The sequence below is a fragment of the Ciona robusta genome, chromosome 11, assembly GCF_009617815.1.
Source record: "Ciona robusta chromosome 11, ASM961781v2".
In the NCBI taxonomy this organism is placed as follows: Eukaryota; Metazoa; Chordata; class Ascidiacea; order Phlebobranchia; family Cionidae; genus Ciona; species Ciona robusta.
In genome coordinates, this window is record NC_143245.1 from 3,876,481 (window position 1) to 3,893,178 (window position 16,698).

General features: G+C 33.3%; 2 protein-coding genes across 6 annotated transcripts; one reads left to right on the top strand and one right to left on the bottom strand.

Moving 5' to 3' along the window:
• Nucleotides 1-16: 16 nt before the first annotated feature.
• On the bottom strand, nt 17-2,791 carry LOC149728151 (tRNA-queuosine alpha-mannosyltransferase-like). 5 transcript variants are annotated; one of them, XM_089888248.1, is made up of 4 exons: nt 2,640-2,783; nt 2,305-2,449; nt 2,101-2,241; nt 17-420 (listed from the first exon to the last, which is right to left on the bottom strand). In XM_089888248.1, the coding sequence occupies exons 2-4, from the start codon at nt 2,429-2,431 to the stop codon at nt 200-202; spliced, it is 489 nt and encodes a 162-aa protein (XP_089744374.1). In that variant the 5' UTR covers nt 2,432-2,449; nt 2,640-2,783; the 3' UTR covers nt 17-199. The 5 variants fall into 5 exon arrangements, with proteins under 5 accessions (XP_089744374.1, XP_089744373.1, XP_089744370.1 ...); XM_089888247.1 differs by lacking the exon at nt 17-420 and adding an exon at nt 771-2,047 and having other exon boundaries at nt 2,622-2,791; XM_089888244.1 differs by lacking the exon at nt 17-420 and adding an exon at nt 771-2,047 and having other exon boundaries at nt 2,640-2,788.
• Nucleotides 2,792-4,609: 1,818 nt separating this feature from the next.
• LOC149728152 (SNW domain-containing protein 1-like) lies at nt 4,610-14,245 on the top strand. Its single transcript, XM_089888242.1, has 13 exons — nt 4,610-4,768; nt 4,863-5,052; nt 6,852-7,055; nt 7,364-7,470; nt 7,660-7,764; nt 9,087-9,222; nt 9,586-9,702; nt 10,148-10,286; nt 11,248-11,344; nt 12,210-12,321; nt 12,816-12,982; nt 13,499-13,619; nt 13,855-14,245. The coding sequence occupies exons 1-13, from the start codon at nt 4,752-4,754 to the stop codon at nt 13,930-13,932; spliced, it is 1,590 nt and encodes a 529-aa protein (XP_089744368.1). The 5' UTR covers nt 4,610-4,751; the 3' UTR covers nt 13,933-14,245.
• Nucleotides 14,246-16,698: the final 2,453 nt, after the last annotated feature.

Consider the following 16,698-nt stretch of genomic DNA (forward strand, 5'->3'; position numbering starts at 1 on the left):
CAAGCAAATACCCGTATTGGTGTATCGTTTTTATTAAAGACTAATCTTTAGAACAAAACCATTACTTGTGTCCTGTGATAAATCATTCCAGTTAAAAAATCCAAACCCAGTGAGCGTACATAGTCTAAGAAAAGAGGTTGGAGCAGCAATATATAACTGCTCTAAATTATTAAGAACAACAATAAGAAACTAATATTCATCAACCCCACTCATTAAAACAAGTAGTTAAACAGCATATATATGGTGGTGGCTGCAATGAGGGAGGCAACAATCCAAACGGTTTTAAATTAGGTGGAACTTTCAAATATGACGTTTCATCATCAATGGTTTCTCTTTCTTCCTTCTTCAAATCTTCAGTAGACTTCCGTCGAACAAACCATTTAGCTAATATTTCTTCATTGGATAGAAGAGGTTCATTTTCTATGTAAGAGATGTATTTTGTTAGAAGTTTGAACAGCTAAACACAGGTATTAAGAAGGTCCAAAGTTTTTCTGCGATCACAGTGTTCACCTCTTTAACCAAATGATATCTGGTTCAAGGCTAGATGCTACCACTTGTGGGAAATGTGTATGTCTTTAGGCAAGACACTTGGTCCTATTTGGTCTAAGTTATTAGCAGTACATGATATAGTAGGGTGGGGGAAGATAAGACACCTTTTCGTTCTATTTTCTCGCCACATTTGGTAGCAAACAAAGAACATTTAAAGAATTATAAAACTATATCCTTACGACTCCCATAGACCATTGTTAATTGTTTAAAACAAGATCAGTATATTTGGATATTATGTGCTAAAGGTGTCCCATCTTCCCCCACCCTACTATAATTTATACTCGTAGTCAGGCACATTGTGTAAAATAAAAACACTGAATGCAGCTTGCCATTAAGAATAACAATCCTTTATTTAACAACATGTGCACCCTATTTGTATATTAGAAAAAAAATATCTTATTTATTTTTTGTATCTAAACAAGCATGGCTAAATACTCGGATTCCAGGTTTTGCCACTGAAATCTTGTCAAATTAAAATTAAGCACATTGTATAGCTGTTTGGGTAAATGCTTGTGCTTGCAAAATTCTTTAAGCTTTTTGTAGAGTTGCTGCTGCGTATTGTACAAACATTCTGCAGGAAATATTTCTGGATAGCTTAATCTGTTGGGACACAATGGGTAACACCCAGCAGTCACAGCTTCCAGCATTGACACTCCAAAAAACTCATGGACAGCAGTTGATACAACAACGTCACATCGTTGAAGTAAATTTAAATACAATGATTTTGCTTCAAGATAACCCCAATGATTAACAAATTTTTCACCAAGTTTTTCTTTTGCTGTTTGAAAAATGGGAGGGATTTCTGCAAAGTGTTCCCCCAACACTGACACTTTAAATTTAAAATCATTTTCCTTCAGTAAAAACAAAACTTGAAAGAAAGTGTCAGGATCTTTGTCATGTTCCCATCTATGAGGCCAAACAATATGCAATTCATTAAGTTCATCAGACTCCAAAATAACTCTAGGAATATTGGGTATGGGAAAATACAAAACTTTACATTTTGGTCTTAGTTTTCCTTCAATATTCTTAGGTTTGTGATCTGGTATTAACTTTAAAAAACGTTGTATGTTTGTTAAAAATGATTCCATATTAAAAGAGGAGTTAAAAAGGACAAAATCAGCCGCAAGCGCAGACATGATTTGGTTGTAACCAAACTGGAAGTCACCATCATGTCTGTTTCGAACGGGGTATACAAGTTGGTTTTCATGAAAATAAAGAACTTTCTTTGCTTTTCCTAACTGTGGATGAAGTCCTACCAATTCACACAGGTTCAACACAGATGAGCAAAAAATAGTTTTGCAGGTAAGAGCACTGTCAATTAGTGTGGAAAAGTATAACGCAGATGTCCTGGCTTTCCACGGCCACTTTTTGGCAGGCAGTGTCAACAACTTTAGGTTTAAATTTCCATGCTTTTCTTTTACAGCTTCCACAATAACATCTATAAGTTGTTTATGAGAACCCCCATAGAATGATTCAACAATCAGTATGTCAACACAATCTAAGGCCATTGCTCTTAAATGAATTTATACTTATGTTTATTAAAAATTATACCTATGCTTTGTTTTAGATTATAAAGCTCTTGGTCAGATAGATGTCTGTAGTTGCAATGATTTCCGAACTGGCACACACCCGTAGCAAGATAACTTTGACAAGGTTTTTTTCTCAGAGCATCATTGTATAAGCTTTGTGTATCTGCAGGTAACATAAAGAATAAAGGCTTTTGTTTTCTATAAATAAAATAATATATATAAATACCTCTAAACTGGTGATACCAAAGTTGTTGATTCTTTATGTGGATGCTGCTTTTTAAGTGTTTGTTTCTCGCAGTAAGATTGTCCTGGAATCCTCGTTGACAATATTCACAAAAGTATCTCTTTCCCATTTAGTTCAACAACTTTAACTAATACAAAATGTCATAAAGATTAGATATCACTAAAGTGGCTGGTATAGTCGACTATACCAAAACAAAAACTGGGGTTAAGTTAGGACTAGTACAGTGTCAAAATTTTATGTTAGTGGCACCAAAAGAAGTTATCAAAAATGGCCACTATAATTTCTGACATTCTGTATACTTGCTATGCTTGAATCACCTTGGTCCAGAGTCCGACTTTGCCTTGGCCTTTTCACGATTTACGTTGTTAAAACCTTACACTTTACAATATTTTAATAGACACGCCAAACGTTTCCGCCAGTGGGCGCTGAGTTCATTTATTATTTTTGTGGCGAAAAAATCATTTTTCGCACATATTTTGTATTAGTCGCTTGGAAATAACGAAACGTAAACTTGAGTTTCCACGTTTGTTTTTCAAAGTAAACTTTTCATTTACATCTAGAGTAAATTTTCAGTTACACCAGTCGCAAAAGTTAAACATCGAACTTAACAGTTAAACGCAACGCGTGCTGAGTCTGAGCTGCGACTCGCTTAGAAACTCGCACACCACTCACAAACCCTACCTTTGTATGGACATCCCATTAAGGTCTGGACCATGGCGCCTCTTCTGCCATGGACGAGTTATATTTATTTTTATATTGCTCTTCCCACTCTAGCGACATAGTTGCTTGTGAATCATGGCGAGAGGGCGCCATGTTGTGAATGAATGAATGTAACATGTCTTATCCTCGCGTAGCTGGGAAACGACAGTCGTTATAAAACAGCCCACGGGTGTTCTGTTTTATACATCTGCTGCCAGCCTACGGGGAACCATGCAAGCTACGACCCTAGAATCCAATTCCGATGAGTTACAGGCAGGTGCGCTGGCCATTTGGCCGCAGTGTCGCGGAAGTCTGGTTGCCATCCGCTACTGCGCATGCGCACACACGATGCATTTTTATCTTTATTTGATGTATAAAATGTAGGTTTGTTGCATTTTTTCGTTGTCAATGACGTGATAAGGACAGTAGTCACTGTTCATACGGCATAAGTATAATTTAAGTTAAAATACAGCATATATTTTTGTTACGAAGATAGACCCTTAAAAGGAAAAGTATAAAATATGTCGCATCTAAGAACTAGTATATTTAACAACTGGTACGAACAAACGAACGTTTTTGTTTATGAATCTATGAAACTATTTTAATCGTTTACACTCGCAAACTGTAACATTTTATCGGCTTTAATATTATTAAGTTAGCATTTAAAATTAGCACCTCACTATTTCGATTTTTTACCTGTACAAAAATATTGTTTTAATTAAACATATTCTTTTTAGCATTTATAAACGTTAATTGGCTTTGACGCGCGCTTTATAAAGTCGTGATAAACTGTCGAGTATTTCTGTAACATTATTTTTCTGATTATCATTAAATGGGGATCCGTAAAAACAAAAGTAAAAAAAGTTTCGTTGGACAAAGTGTCCCATCTTCCCCCACCCTGATATAAAGTAGGTATAACCAGAGTCGTATAAACACCGAGTAGTCCAACTGCCGTCTATGTGTGTCCAAAATAGAGCAAAAGTGGTGACTTTGACAATGGGTTTAAACGAACTTGTTAAGTTTTGTTTTTGTTTTCCTATTGTGGGAAGGTGTAAAACAGCTTCTATTTACCTTACCAAACATTTTTTAGAAAAAATGTATAAATTCAGCCGCATTAAATGACTAAAATGTCGCAAATCAACCGCTTCTAATTCTAATTTTTGACTTTTTTTGACACAGAAAACAAATAACACATGTTTTTTACATTTTTCAACCTTTAAATTTGTTTTTAGGCCCAAGTTTTTCTGTAATTTACCGAAAAACATACATTTTCCCTATACCTACTGTGTTATTTTGGACCCAAATTGCCGTTCAATTTGTGTTTTACGTAACAATGGGTTGGACTACTCGGTATTTCTATGGCTCTGGGTATAACATGTTAACAAATATACCAATAAAGCAAGAAAAAGGATCTTTAAACTATATTTTCAAAGCGTATACAGTATTTCGTGTTATACACGAGTTTTATTCATAATAAATTCATTTATTACCAAAAATTAACAATGATTTCCAACTGTAGTTTTGTGCTTTAGTCGTAAAAAATGATAGGATTAACCTATGGCGCCCTCTATGGATTAACCACTTTAGACTGTGTTAATCACACTGTTTACTGGAATAACTTTGGTTTGCCGTTTTTTGCGTTCTTAAACTTTAGTAACTGTTTTCAGATTTAGTAGTTGTGATAGTTTATTGTTACCGAAACATTCGTGGCGATATTTGGAGCGTAGAAGATGGCATTACTATCAAGGTGATAAAAGCTATGAACCAACCTGTAGCATATGCAGTTGTCACTGTGAAACTATATTCAATTAACCTTAATTATTATAATATTCATTTTATAGCCTTCTACCTGAGCCTACCCAAGTAACCTATGACCAGATCGGCTCATTTCAACCAACAACAAGAGCTGTTGTCTCGACCAAGTTTCAACCACCACCATATGGACATCGGAAAGGATTTATTCCAAGAGCTGAACGTGATTTTGGTGATGGAGGAGCTTTTCCTGAAATTCCTGTTGTCCAGTTTCCAATGGTAGGGAGATTAGAGACTAGTATACCAGAATGGTCTACACAAAAAATATCCTCTGCCCAAAAATAAAACTTTCTAATCAGCAGTACGTATATATTAGATTGGAAAAAATGCGTTATAATTAATTAAAAATTTAGGGCCTTAAAAAAACTTAGGCAATTTTGCCAAGTCAAAAAAGTCTATCTACATGTTGTTTATAATAAAGACTACTGTATTAAACCTAAATCAATTTAGCACAAAAATGAGCGTCCACAAAAAAGCAAAAATATTTCAGACTAATATCGAGTCATCGACCTTTCAAAACTTGTAAGATTATCATCTGAAAAAAAACTCATACACGTTGATACAACTAATGCATTGCCTATTCTATACTTGTTCAGGGTCAGGAACATAAACTTTTCCTCACTTTTACCTTATAATATTTAATATACATGCGACTTATTATCTGATCATCACTCTCTTTTTTAACAAGTGGGCACTCATTTTTTTACTATTATTTTCTGGGGACTTTTAAAAAACGTCGTTTTTGTGACATATAAAACGTGTATTGGTATATTATTTCAATATTTTATAAAAAAAATCCTTTACTAACAGTTAGTTTTACAGTTTACACACATAAGACTTAAACCCCTAACTCGTGCTAATCACACAAAAAAAACTTTAAAAAAAAGTATGGCACTGTGTAGGACTCGAACCCGGTAAGAACGAAACAAAGAGATTAAATGACGGCACGCTAACCGTTACACCACAGAGCCGACGATAGTAAACAGATCGAAAGAGCGTATATAACCTACCTAGTTTGGGAGAGATGTTTTTACTAGTGTTTTATATATTTATAAAGGTATTTTCAGTTTTTAAGTAATTTGTTTTACACTTAGGGATGCACATTACAGAATAATTAGGTATTCTAGGATATCCTAGAATACTTTAATTCGAATCTAGAATTCCGAATCTAGAATTTCGAATCTTTTTATATTTATAGGAAAAAAAAATGTTACCCACAAAAGTCAGTTTATTGACCCTTTCATAGCAGCCTTGTTGGGTCATGAGCTGTAGAAGGATCAAAAATTGTACTATTGGGTAGTTTTTGTGTCATGAAACGTATAGCAGGCTATGAAAAGACGTTGCGAAACGTTTACTCCCGAAAGTCCCACAAACACAAAAATATTTTTTTTCAAAATTAATAAGTTTCAAAAATTGTTAATATAGTATATGAGATGACGTGTAATGACGTCATTAAACAGAATACCGAATCCCGTAATTAGATTCGAATCTCACGGATTCGAAATTCTGTAATGTGCATCCCTATTTACACTTATTACCAATTTAAAGTGTTTCTTTGTATATTTTTTCAAAATTTTAAACCTAATAAGAGCGCCCACTTGTGAAAAGAAGAGAGTGATGATCGGTTAATAAGTCGCAACTAGTATTTGTTAGCCGGAAACATATTTTCGTAATCCATAACACAAGAGGTATTCTAAAACACAAGAGGTAACTGAATCACCGCTCTAACTTTACCTCAATGATAAAGTATTTTAAAAATCTAAATGACAATTTAAAAACTAAATTTAGTCAAACATTGAAAAGGACTAGTAACTTAACATTCTAAACCTGTAAAGCGCACTAAATCACTAGATAGCACATGTGAAACCCTGGTAAATGATTTTTTAAAGTTGCTTAAAAACTAATAGCTTACTGTTCATATTTACATAATCATGAGTCATGACTATTCTGTTTGTACACTTTCCCTGATCCTGTTTATATTAAAACGGTGTTTTGCTGAAACTGCTATATATTTATAGGGAATGGGAAAAAACAAAAAAAAGTCGGAAGCTCTTGCAGTTCAACTCGATCCAGAAGGCAAAATAAAATATGATGCCATTGCAAGACAAGGGCACAGCAAGGATAGAGTTGTTCATTCAAAGTTTCAACAACTTGTGCCCAAGGAAATTCTCAATGAAGATGATCCTGACCTTCAACGACCCGATGAAGAAAAAATAAAAGAGGTAATTTTTAGTTTTAAAGGGGAACCAACGAAAAATTTGCACATGAATAGAGATGCTCAAATGTGATTTTTTTAAATAACCTTGTACAAGTTTTGCAAGACATTTATTTTTGAAATTGCTTAATTTTGTCAATAATTTGCTGGTTACATTATTGGTATTAACAGTTTAATACATGACATTTTGCAAGCTTGAGTATGAGGTATATATAGCTTTAGTTAAAGGTGTGCAAAACAACATTTAACGTGTTGTTATAATAAACAAGGGATTGTCCCACAATTGGTAACTACATTCATGTCAATTAATTGTAGCAAACAGAAGCAACACGGTTAGCACTAGAAAAACTTACAAATGAAAAGATTTCTGCTGCAATGCCAGTTAAAAGAGCTGAACAACGAGCACCTGCACAGTATATCAGGTTAGACTAATGTTTGTGGATTTAAACATTAGATATATATATTATATGTGTAGTTTTATGTGCTCTGTATTGACGGAAAGCAAATATTAAAAACAAAACTGTGTTTTTAACTTAAACATATGAATGCTATCTTGCTTTGTGTATTTATTTTGTAAATGATAATTTGCAGTATTTTGTTGTGTCACATAGGTACACACCATCACAACAAGGTGCAGGGTTCAACTCCGGTGCAAAACAACGAGTTATTAGAATGGTGGAAATGCAGAAAGATCCAATGGAACCACCAAAGTTTAAGTAAAGACTTATTTTCATACATTTTACATCATTGCTGTTTAATCTACCATACTAGGAAAAAAATTGTATATATGGACGGGACACATTTAGTACATAAATAATGTTTTAAGCAATTAACAACGATCTATGGGAGTCTTGAAGATACGGTTTCGGTTGTTTAATACTTTGAATGTTCTTTGTTTACTATCAAATGGGATGACGAGAAGATAGAATGTGAAAGAAAAGTGTAGGAAATTACGTTTCTGTTGAGTTAAAAATCATTGCTAATTAATCATTCAGAACACGTGGTTTGTGGTTAAAGATACGGCTTATTTCATTATTCCCAATTTTGCAAAATGTAAAATTCATACAAAAAATAATTGCAGCAGTTTTCATAGATTCAATATAAAAAAGTTTTTTTATACATTTTTTTGATGTAATTTGAAAATGGCAGATTGGATGTTGCGGTTCATTACTTTTCACAGGGTAAATTCGCAACAAACAAAAAATAATTATATAAATACAAAGCTATGCTGACTAGTCTCTGTTTTTTTTAATTCCTTTCTTCTTTTTTTTCTTGCTCTTACATGCAACATTAATGGCAATAGCATAAGGCACGGTGCTTGGCCCAATTTTCAGCCAAGTGCCTTTAAAAAAAGCAGACGCCCTGGTCTCTGCACATCCTGTTAATTACAACAGCTTACATAAATATATTTTATTAAATTTAAAAAGGACATGGAAACACTGATCACTTCAGTAAATCGCGATGCTTTATGAATCCTAGTTGTGCAAATTGAAAAACTCATATATATTTATAAAAATAAATAATTTTTATTCCAAAATTAGTTTAAACTGTTGCAGTAGATCCTATTATTTTAAAAATAAAACAGTTCCAGACTTAATGCGTCGACGTTGCAATTTGTTACTTTCCATAGAGCAAATTCACAATGAACGAAAAATAATAAAATAGAGAGACAAGCTCGCTGTCAATATCTTTTAAATGTTTTTATTTTCATTTTCTGCTTTTGCTCTGCTGTCCTGTATGCTGTACCCAACATTTGATTAGTTTTAAATAATGTAAGCTGCCTTATTTGTCCAAGTGCTTTTCTTGTTTTTTTTAAGGGTACTTGTGCACCTGCTCGCGTCCCTAGTATTTGACCAGTTGATTGTTCACGTCCTGACTGTTATTGATGTCCAGTTATGTTGGCCATTTATTAAACACCATAGAATAGTATGTATTAAATAGGTGCAATAAATCCGAACTCCAGAGTTTGTCTGCCCAACCATATAATATATGGCAAATATGCATTATAATGTCTAACAAAAATAAATCATTTTATTAGAACAAACAAGAAATTACCACAAGGTCCCCCGAGTCCACCGGCACCAGTAATGCATTCCCCAAATCGTAAAGTAACCGTGAAGGAACAACAAGATTGGAAAGTTCCACCTTGTATTTCAAACTGGAAAAATGCTAAGGTAAATCCCAGGATTTTCTACACATATATATATATATATATATATATATATAATATATATATTTATGTTAAATGTGTATCATATTCATATAAGGTGATGAATAAACTCCAGTGTTAATTCTAAGTTTATTCACTTGGTAAACGTTGCCATATGACGTTGTGTGCTCACCAATATAGAACAGCAAGGAATCATGCAGTGTTTTAAGGTATATAAACTTTGGCTACCAAGCATTATGTAAATCTATTATACTTGTTCTGGTCTTGCAGAAATCTGAATCTTGTTACCCATATTAAATAAGTTTTGCCAGGAGAGCTTACTACGTAACTGGTGATATAACTATCTTTATAACTTGCAACCTTGCAGGGCCACACGATTCCACTTGACAAGCGACTTGCAGCTGATGGTCGTGGTTTACAAAGTGTTCACATCAATGAAAACTTTGCGAAACTTGCTGAAGCACTTTATATCGCTGATAGAAAGGTAAAAGTAGCACAACGTTTCTATCATCATCATCTTTTGTTGTTATTTAAAAGTTTTAAATTGAGGTGTTGTGCATTCTAGTCTGTATGAGCAAATTTACCATCGGTAAACACAAACTAAACAATAACATGGTCAAAACTATTTAAAGATATTTAAATTGTTAATTATTGTATATTAAATACACAGCTTCCTAATCTGTGCAATCTGATTACCTTGCAAAAGCAGCTGAATTATAATACCCTTAAAAGTAGACCGACCTAGGTAGCGTAAGTCACATCCAGTTTTTCTGCTTAGATTATTTCAAATATCCAAACCCGTTTTCTCAACTTGCTTGGATGATTGATAAATTAATGTATTTATATTCTATTTGTGTTACACCTTTCTAAAAAAAAAACATTTTTCTGTTTATATATTTTTTCCAATTCTTTATATATATTGATGACAGGCGAGAGAAGCTGTTGAGATGAGAGCTCACGTTGAGAGGAAAATTGCTTCCAAGGAGAAGGAGGCAAAAGAGCGTCAACTTCGTCAACTCGCGGAAGAAGCAAGGAATAAAAGATCCGGGATCAGAAAAGAGGACAAAGGTGATGATGCACAAGCAGAATTTAGTTCTTTTATAGCATTTGCTATGTGCAAACCATGCAGCCAGATATGCAACAAGACTACACTTGGTCACTATGATTCCGCACTTAGGCGAACGGGATGTTTTAAAATATATTTTTTGGGTTCTCCCAGTAAAGATGGTTCTCTGTTAAATGAATAAAACCCATGAATATTACTTAACAAAAGAGGTGAAAGTTGAAACACTAAAAGGTAGTTTGTTATATAAAACGCTGGACTTGGGAAAATAGCATTAGTAGTACCAAATTAGGCTTACTCAATACGTTTGAGATAACCATTGAATAATACTATCTACACCTACCAATCTTTTAGGAGTTAAAGCCAAATGAAATCCTAAGCAATTTATTTTAAATGACTGTAAATGTGATCACAATATTCACTTCTATAATAAGAGATAAACTTATTCACTAACACTGCAACATGAAAACTACCTACTTGCTTCAGTTTATGGTTAGTATGTGACTATAACTAATACTGTCAAACATGGTGTCCTAATATCCAGACATATTTGATACCACAACCTGGTTCGCATACAAAACACTTGACTGGGTAACCATGACAACAAGCATAAAATGGATACAAGAAAGGATAATGTATGCAACGTATCTAAATAACGTATGGATGACCTGAAGAAAAAATAAAATTTAAAAACTCTCTGTAAGACTTTAGTATAGGGTTTTGTTGACAAACCTGTAACATTTTTGTTGAATTTACCAAAGAATGTTCATTTATTACGCAATGACAGTTTTTAATTTAGTTTGTATTTAGGTTACTTCTGTTGAATTAAACCAAGACAAGTAGCAAAGGTTTATATTGAACTTATATGCAGGATATATATATTGTTATCATTAACCTTAGTTAAAGATTCGCATCTTACTTGATTCTAGGTTAACCTTTTTCTAAAGATAATTTTTTTATAAACAGATGACAAAGAAATGAAGGAGAGAGATGAAATAAGGAAAGAAAGGCATCATGAACGACAAAGACAACGGAACATTGAGCGTGCTGCTCCTGAAAAAAGGTCAAATATACAAATGTGGTTTGGAATTTTACAATCCTTCTGTTAGTGCCAATTTTAAAGGGGAATACCAACGAAAATTTAAAAATTCAGACACGGGTTGAGATGCTCTAATCTGACCTAAAGGTACCATCAAAGTTTGCCAAAACAAAAAAAAGGCACTAGACTTCAACCGTTTTTATTTTTATCTACTAAAGAAATAAAAAAATTACTTTGAATTTGGTATATTGAATGCTTCTTTGTGAATATATAAAAAAAGTAAAATCTTAACTAAGTTTTAATTTTTCAAACCTAATAAAAACTTGAAAAAACAAGTTTTTTATAAAGAAAATAGTACAGCATGTACCAATAATATATAATGAACATTTTAGTATAAAAAGTGTTTAAAATAAAGTAATATGGAGAACGTGCGATTGAGCATATTATGTAGCTATCAATAGTTAAAACATAGTAAAGTTTCTGTTTTACAATTGTTTTATATATTCTTATAGAAGAAGCATTCAATATACCAAATCAGAAATAAAATTTGAATTTTCTTTAGGATTTTAGAAACTAAAATCGATCAAAGTTGAGTGAAATTTTCCCTTATGGGAAATCCCATGAATTTTTTGTAACTCATTTTTTCAAAAGCTGTTTCCTATTTTGAAACTTTGATGGTACCTTTAGATTACATTTGAGCATGTCTATTAATACACAAATTTTGATTTTTCGTTGGTATGTTCCTTTAATTCTATCTGACTTTTAATATTGAAATGGAATATGCTTTTTTGTAATAATATATCATCTTGTTTTAGATGTCTTTTTATGTTAGGTCAACCTGTTACTTGTTACACAAACAAGTTTGCTAATAATCTGTTGTTTTGATCAGGAGTCGATTACGAGAGGAACGCGACATCAGTGAGAAAGTTGCTCTTGGTCTTCCGAATACAAGAGCTGGGCAAGAAGTTCAGTTTGATCAACGACTTTTTAATAAAACCAAGGTTTGTATTTTTCACTGTCAGTCTTATTGGATGATTTAGATGTTAATAGATTATAAACAAGAACTATGATAAATATATAAATAAAATATTAGTTATGAAACCAAGTACCATTACTCAAGAATTTATTCGCGTGAACTCAACGCAAGCGCTTCACTAAATGATAGAAGAACTAAAAGAAAGTGACTAGAAAAACTTTGATTGATTTCTAGTGGGGAATGTTATTAACCTGATAAAGAACACCTAATTGTATTTATAATATATGCCTGCAAAATTTTACATAAGAACGGTTCAATTGTGCCGTGCCTTTATAAAAGTTTAGCTTCAATAATATTATAATAATATTAAATTACTTATTTGATAAAGTAACAAATCCGCTCACAGTAAACAAAAAGAAGGAATCTAACAAGTTAGTTTAAATATCACTGGTGTTTGGTAATACAAATACTGCATCATAATGTACAAAAGTATTTATTCTTTAAAAATATTTCACACAGGGCATGGACAGTGGGTTTGCAGGTGGTGATGATGAAGGTTATAATGTTTATGACAAAGCATGGAGATCCGAAACACAGATTGGCAACAGTATTTATCGGCCAACTAAAGACAAGGACAAGGAAATGTATGGAGATGATGATATTGATAAACTCATCAAAAGCAACAAGTAAGTTGTATTGAGATTACAGTTCCAATCAATTATCACCCAAGGCACCAGACTAGGGATGTAGGCCAGTTTTCTTCTATTACCCTTGCTGAAACCCATAACTTTTACTTTATTTATATATTTAAATATATATGTTTTATAACAGAACTTCTTTTGATTTGCTGAATTAAATGGTCCTAATGCTGTAAGTGAGATTCGTTTAAAGTTTAAACCATTTCCAACAACAGCATCAGCCAGATATACCTGTTTTAAATAATGGGATATACATATATGTTTTCATTTCACTTTTATTAACGCTTAGAGTTTTATTTCAAAAAAACGTATTTCACGCAGTGGTTTGTAAATGTTTAATTTTCGCAATCATGGTCAAAAGACAAAGTGGAAGACTAAAATGATATTCCAATAGAATCATTATGTTTTGCGACTTGAGGGTTAAGTAGCAATGATTTATCAAAACATTTGTTCAAGTATTAAAATAATATACAAGATATTTATTCCACCATCCACATTAAACAGGTTTGTACCGGATCGTGGATTCAAGGGTGCTGACTCGTCCCAACAACGAGAAGGTCCCGTTCAGTTTGAAAAAGATGAAGATTTATTCGGACTTAATAAGTTTATGGAACAAGCTAAACAAGTAAGTTTTTATAAATTAAATTTAATAAAGCTCTTTTAATATTTATTTTAAATTTAGCTGTCATATTCAGGTAAAAAATTAGAGTCAATTTTCTATGTACAAATTATGCTGCATAAAATAAATAAAGTAAAAGAGCTGCCTAGATTAGTATTGGGATTGGCATCCACTATTACGTAGATATTAAGTTAGTTCTTAGTTTATTTTCGAAATTTAGTATACTTGTTTGACTTCGTAGGCACGAAAACGACCAACTGAATCAGGAAGTAAATCAAAATCCGACCATGATAAAAAGAGAAGTCGGAAGGGGGAGTGAAATATTCAGATGGAACAACTGCTTCAACATTTCTCAATTGATAATCATATTACCTGGTGGTTGTTTACACTATCTCTATGTGAGCATACTGATGTTAAGTTTGTTCAATAAATTGTAAAGAAGGAAATCTAGCTTAACTATTAAAACATGGTGTGTCCCTATTTTAGCGCTTGAACTTCAATTGCTTTGAACAGTTTTTTGTAGAAGTGTCAACCATAAAAAATGTTCTCATTGCAAATGGTTTGTTATTCATACCGTGTGTAAAATGAATTCACAAGAAATAAAATAAACTCAATGAAGACAAGAGAGCAAATAGGTCTAATTTTAAGGCATTGTAAAATGATGAATAAAGTCCGACGCCGTGGCATATTGGTTAGCGCGCCTGTCTGTAACCCAGAATGGGTTTATGGCTCGATGCTGCTACCATTGTGGGCGTATGTGTCCTTGGGCAAGACACTTCAGCAATTGCTCCAACCCAGTGGTCACTAATGGGTTGTTCAAATTATTAGCCATACATAAAAAAATCCCAAAAAAGAATATTCACGCACAAAGTAACATATACATGGTAACTCGTAAGCCGACACGAGGTGTTAAACCCGTGTGATAACGACTGTCATTTCCCGCCCACGCAAGGAGAAAGTAAGTTACTTTCATTCAAAGTACATTTGTAAATTCACATTGTTTAGCGCTTGGACCGTTTGTTGAATTGTAATTTTACACGTACGACTTTGTTATGGCTTAAAAACGTTTTTTTGTGAGTTTGTACAAACGGTAATGTGAGACACGTTATTGTGACGTCACATTTTTTCGTGACGTTACACATTCCGTGACGTCACATTTTTCGTGACGCCACATTTTCGTGTCGTCACATTTTTCGTGATGTCGCATTTTTCGTGACGTCATATTCATCGTGACGTCACATTTTTCGTGAAGTCAGATTTTTTATGACGTCACGAAGAGTATAAAATTCTCTTCAACTTCATATTTTTAAATTTTGATGACGTCATCAAAATAACAATGACGTCATAATGAATTTTTTTAATATAGAATATTTCAGGAATGAACAAAAATATCCAAAAGTAATGCATTGCAAACTTAATCAGAAATTATTTTTCTTTTGATGTATAAAATGTACTTCTAGCATGTTCATACAGGTAAATCTCATAAAGAGCCATTGGTGTCATTCTTTCGAACCTCCTAATGATGGTGCTGTGGACAAACTTATTGTTTTCAGTGAATAAAGTAAATTGTGGTCTGTTGTATTTATCAATGAGGCTCTAGAAAACACAAATTCAATGACAAAACAAAGTAAATAACATGTTAAAAAAGCTTTGAAACATCAAACATAGTTCGAAATGTCCTCAGGATGATTCCCTCGATATTTTCATTGAAAGGAAGTAAAGTTTCCTCACTTGAATATCCTATAGCAGGGGTTCCCAAACTTATTTTATCGCGGGCCAATATGTGAAATCATAATTATGCGTCGGGCAAGGTTTTCCTTGCTATATTGGCGACGCGACTTGTATTGGCTAGAACAGATTATACTACGTACCTGCGGAGTAAAAGACAAAGTTTCACAGTATTTTTGTTGAATCATGTTGCGATATAACCCCTATACCAGAGTAACAAGCGTATAAGGTTGGCTGATGCTGTGACAGCCATAACTATTTTTGTGACGTAACAAAGACAATAAAATATTACAGAAATCAATAAAACATTTTTAGACGATTTTTTAAAGTAATATGTTTATTTGTGAACGTATGCAAGCGGTAATTTTGAAGTTCTCTGAGGGCCATTTATTTTGATCCTGCGGGCCGCGGTTTGGGAACCTCTGTCCTATAGGTCCTATTCCTGCTGAATACAACATCAAATCTCGTTCAAAACGAAATATATATATATATATATATTTTACCCATCAACTTTAGTACAAATATCATAAAAAGTGGTCAGGCAAAATGGTCATAAATTTTTGAATTTTTTTATTTTCAAACAGATTTGCTTATTTTGTACACATAAACCACACTAATTAGAGTAATACAGTACCAGCTAGTTCAACAACTAAAAGCAAAGAAAACGCAAGCCTATATGTCCCAGTGTCCATTTGAGCTACTTTGTACAAAAATTCTGTTTTCGTGACGTCACATTTTCGCGACGTCACATTTTCGCGACGTCACATTTCCGTGACATCATATTTTTTCGTGACGTCACATTTTTCGTGACGTCACATTTTTTATGACGTCACATTTTTTATGACGTCACATTTTTTTGTGACGTCAAATTTTTTTGTGACGTCACATTTCCGTGACGTCATATTTTTCGTGACGTCACAATTCCGTGACGACATTTTTTTGTGACGTCACATTTCCGTGACGTCATTTTTTTGTGACGTCACATTTCCGTGACGTCATATTTTTCGTGACGTCACAATTCCGTGACGTCATATTTTTGTGACGTCACATTTCCGTGACGTCATATTTTTTGTGACGTCACATTTTTTGTGACGTCACATTTCCGTGACGTCATACTTTTCGTGACGTCACATTTTTTATGACGTCACATTTTTATGACGTCACATTTTTTTGTGACGTCACATTTCCGTGACGTCATATTTTTCGTGACGTCACAATTCCGTGACGTCACATTTTTCGCGACGTTAGATTTTCGTGACATCATATTTTTTGTGACGTCGCATTTCCGTGACGTCATATTTTTTGTGACGTCACATTTTTTGTGACGTCATATTTTTTGTGACGTCATGGTTTTGTG

What these genes read in the sequence shown, in the direction of transcription:
- LOC149728151 (XM_089888247.1), bottom strand. Translation starts at nt 2,431, where the DNA reads ATGGGAAAGAGATACTTTTGTGAATATTGTCAACGAGGATTCCAGGAC. An exon ending in TTGGTATCACCAGTTTAGAG is followed by an intron (nt 2,242 to 2,304) that starts GTATTTATATAT and finishes TGTTACCTGCAG; the next exon opens with ATACACAAAGCTTATACAAT. An exon ending in TAATCTAAAACAAAGCATAG is followed by an intron (nt 2,048 to 2,100) that starts GTATAATTTTTA and finishes CAATGGCCTTAG; the next exon opens with ATTGTGTTGACATACTGATT.
- LOC149728152 (XM_089888242.1), top strand. An exon ending in ATGGAACCACCAAAGTTTAA is followed by an intron (nt 7,765 to 9,086) that starts GTAAAGACTTAT and finishes TCATTTTATTAG; the next exon opens with AACAAACAAGAAATTACCAC. An exon ending in CGTGCTGCTCCTGAAAAAAG is followed by an intron (nt 11,345 to 12,209) that starts GTCAAATATACA and finishes TGTTTTGATCAG; the next exon opens with GAGTCGATTACGAGAGGAAC.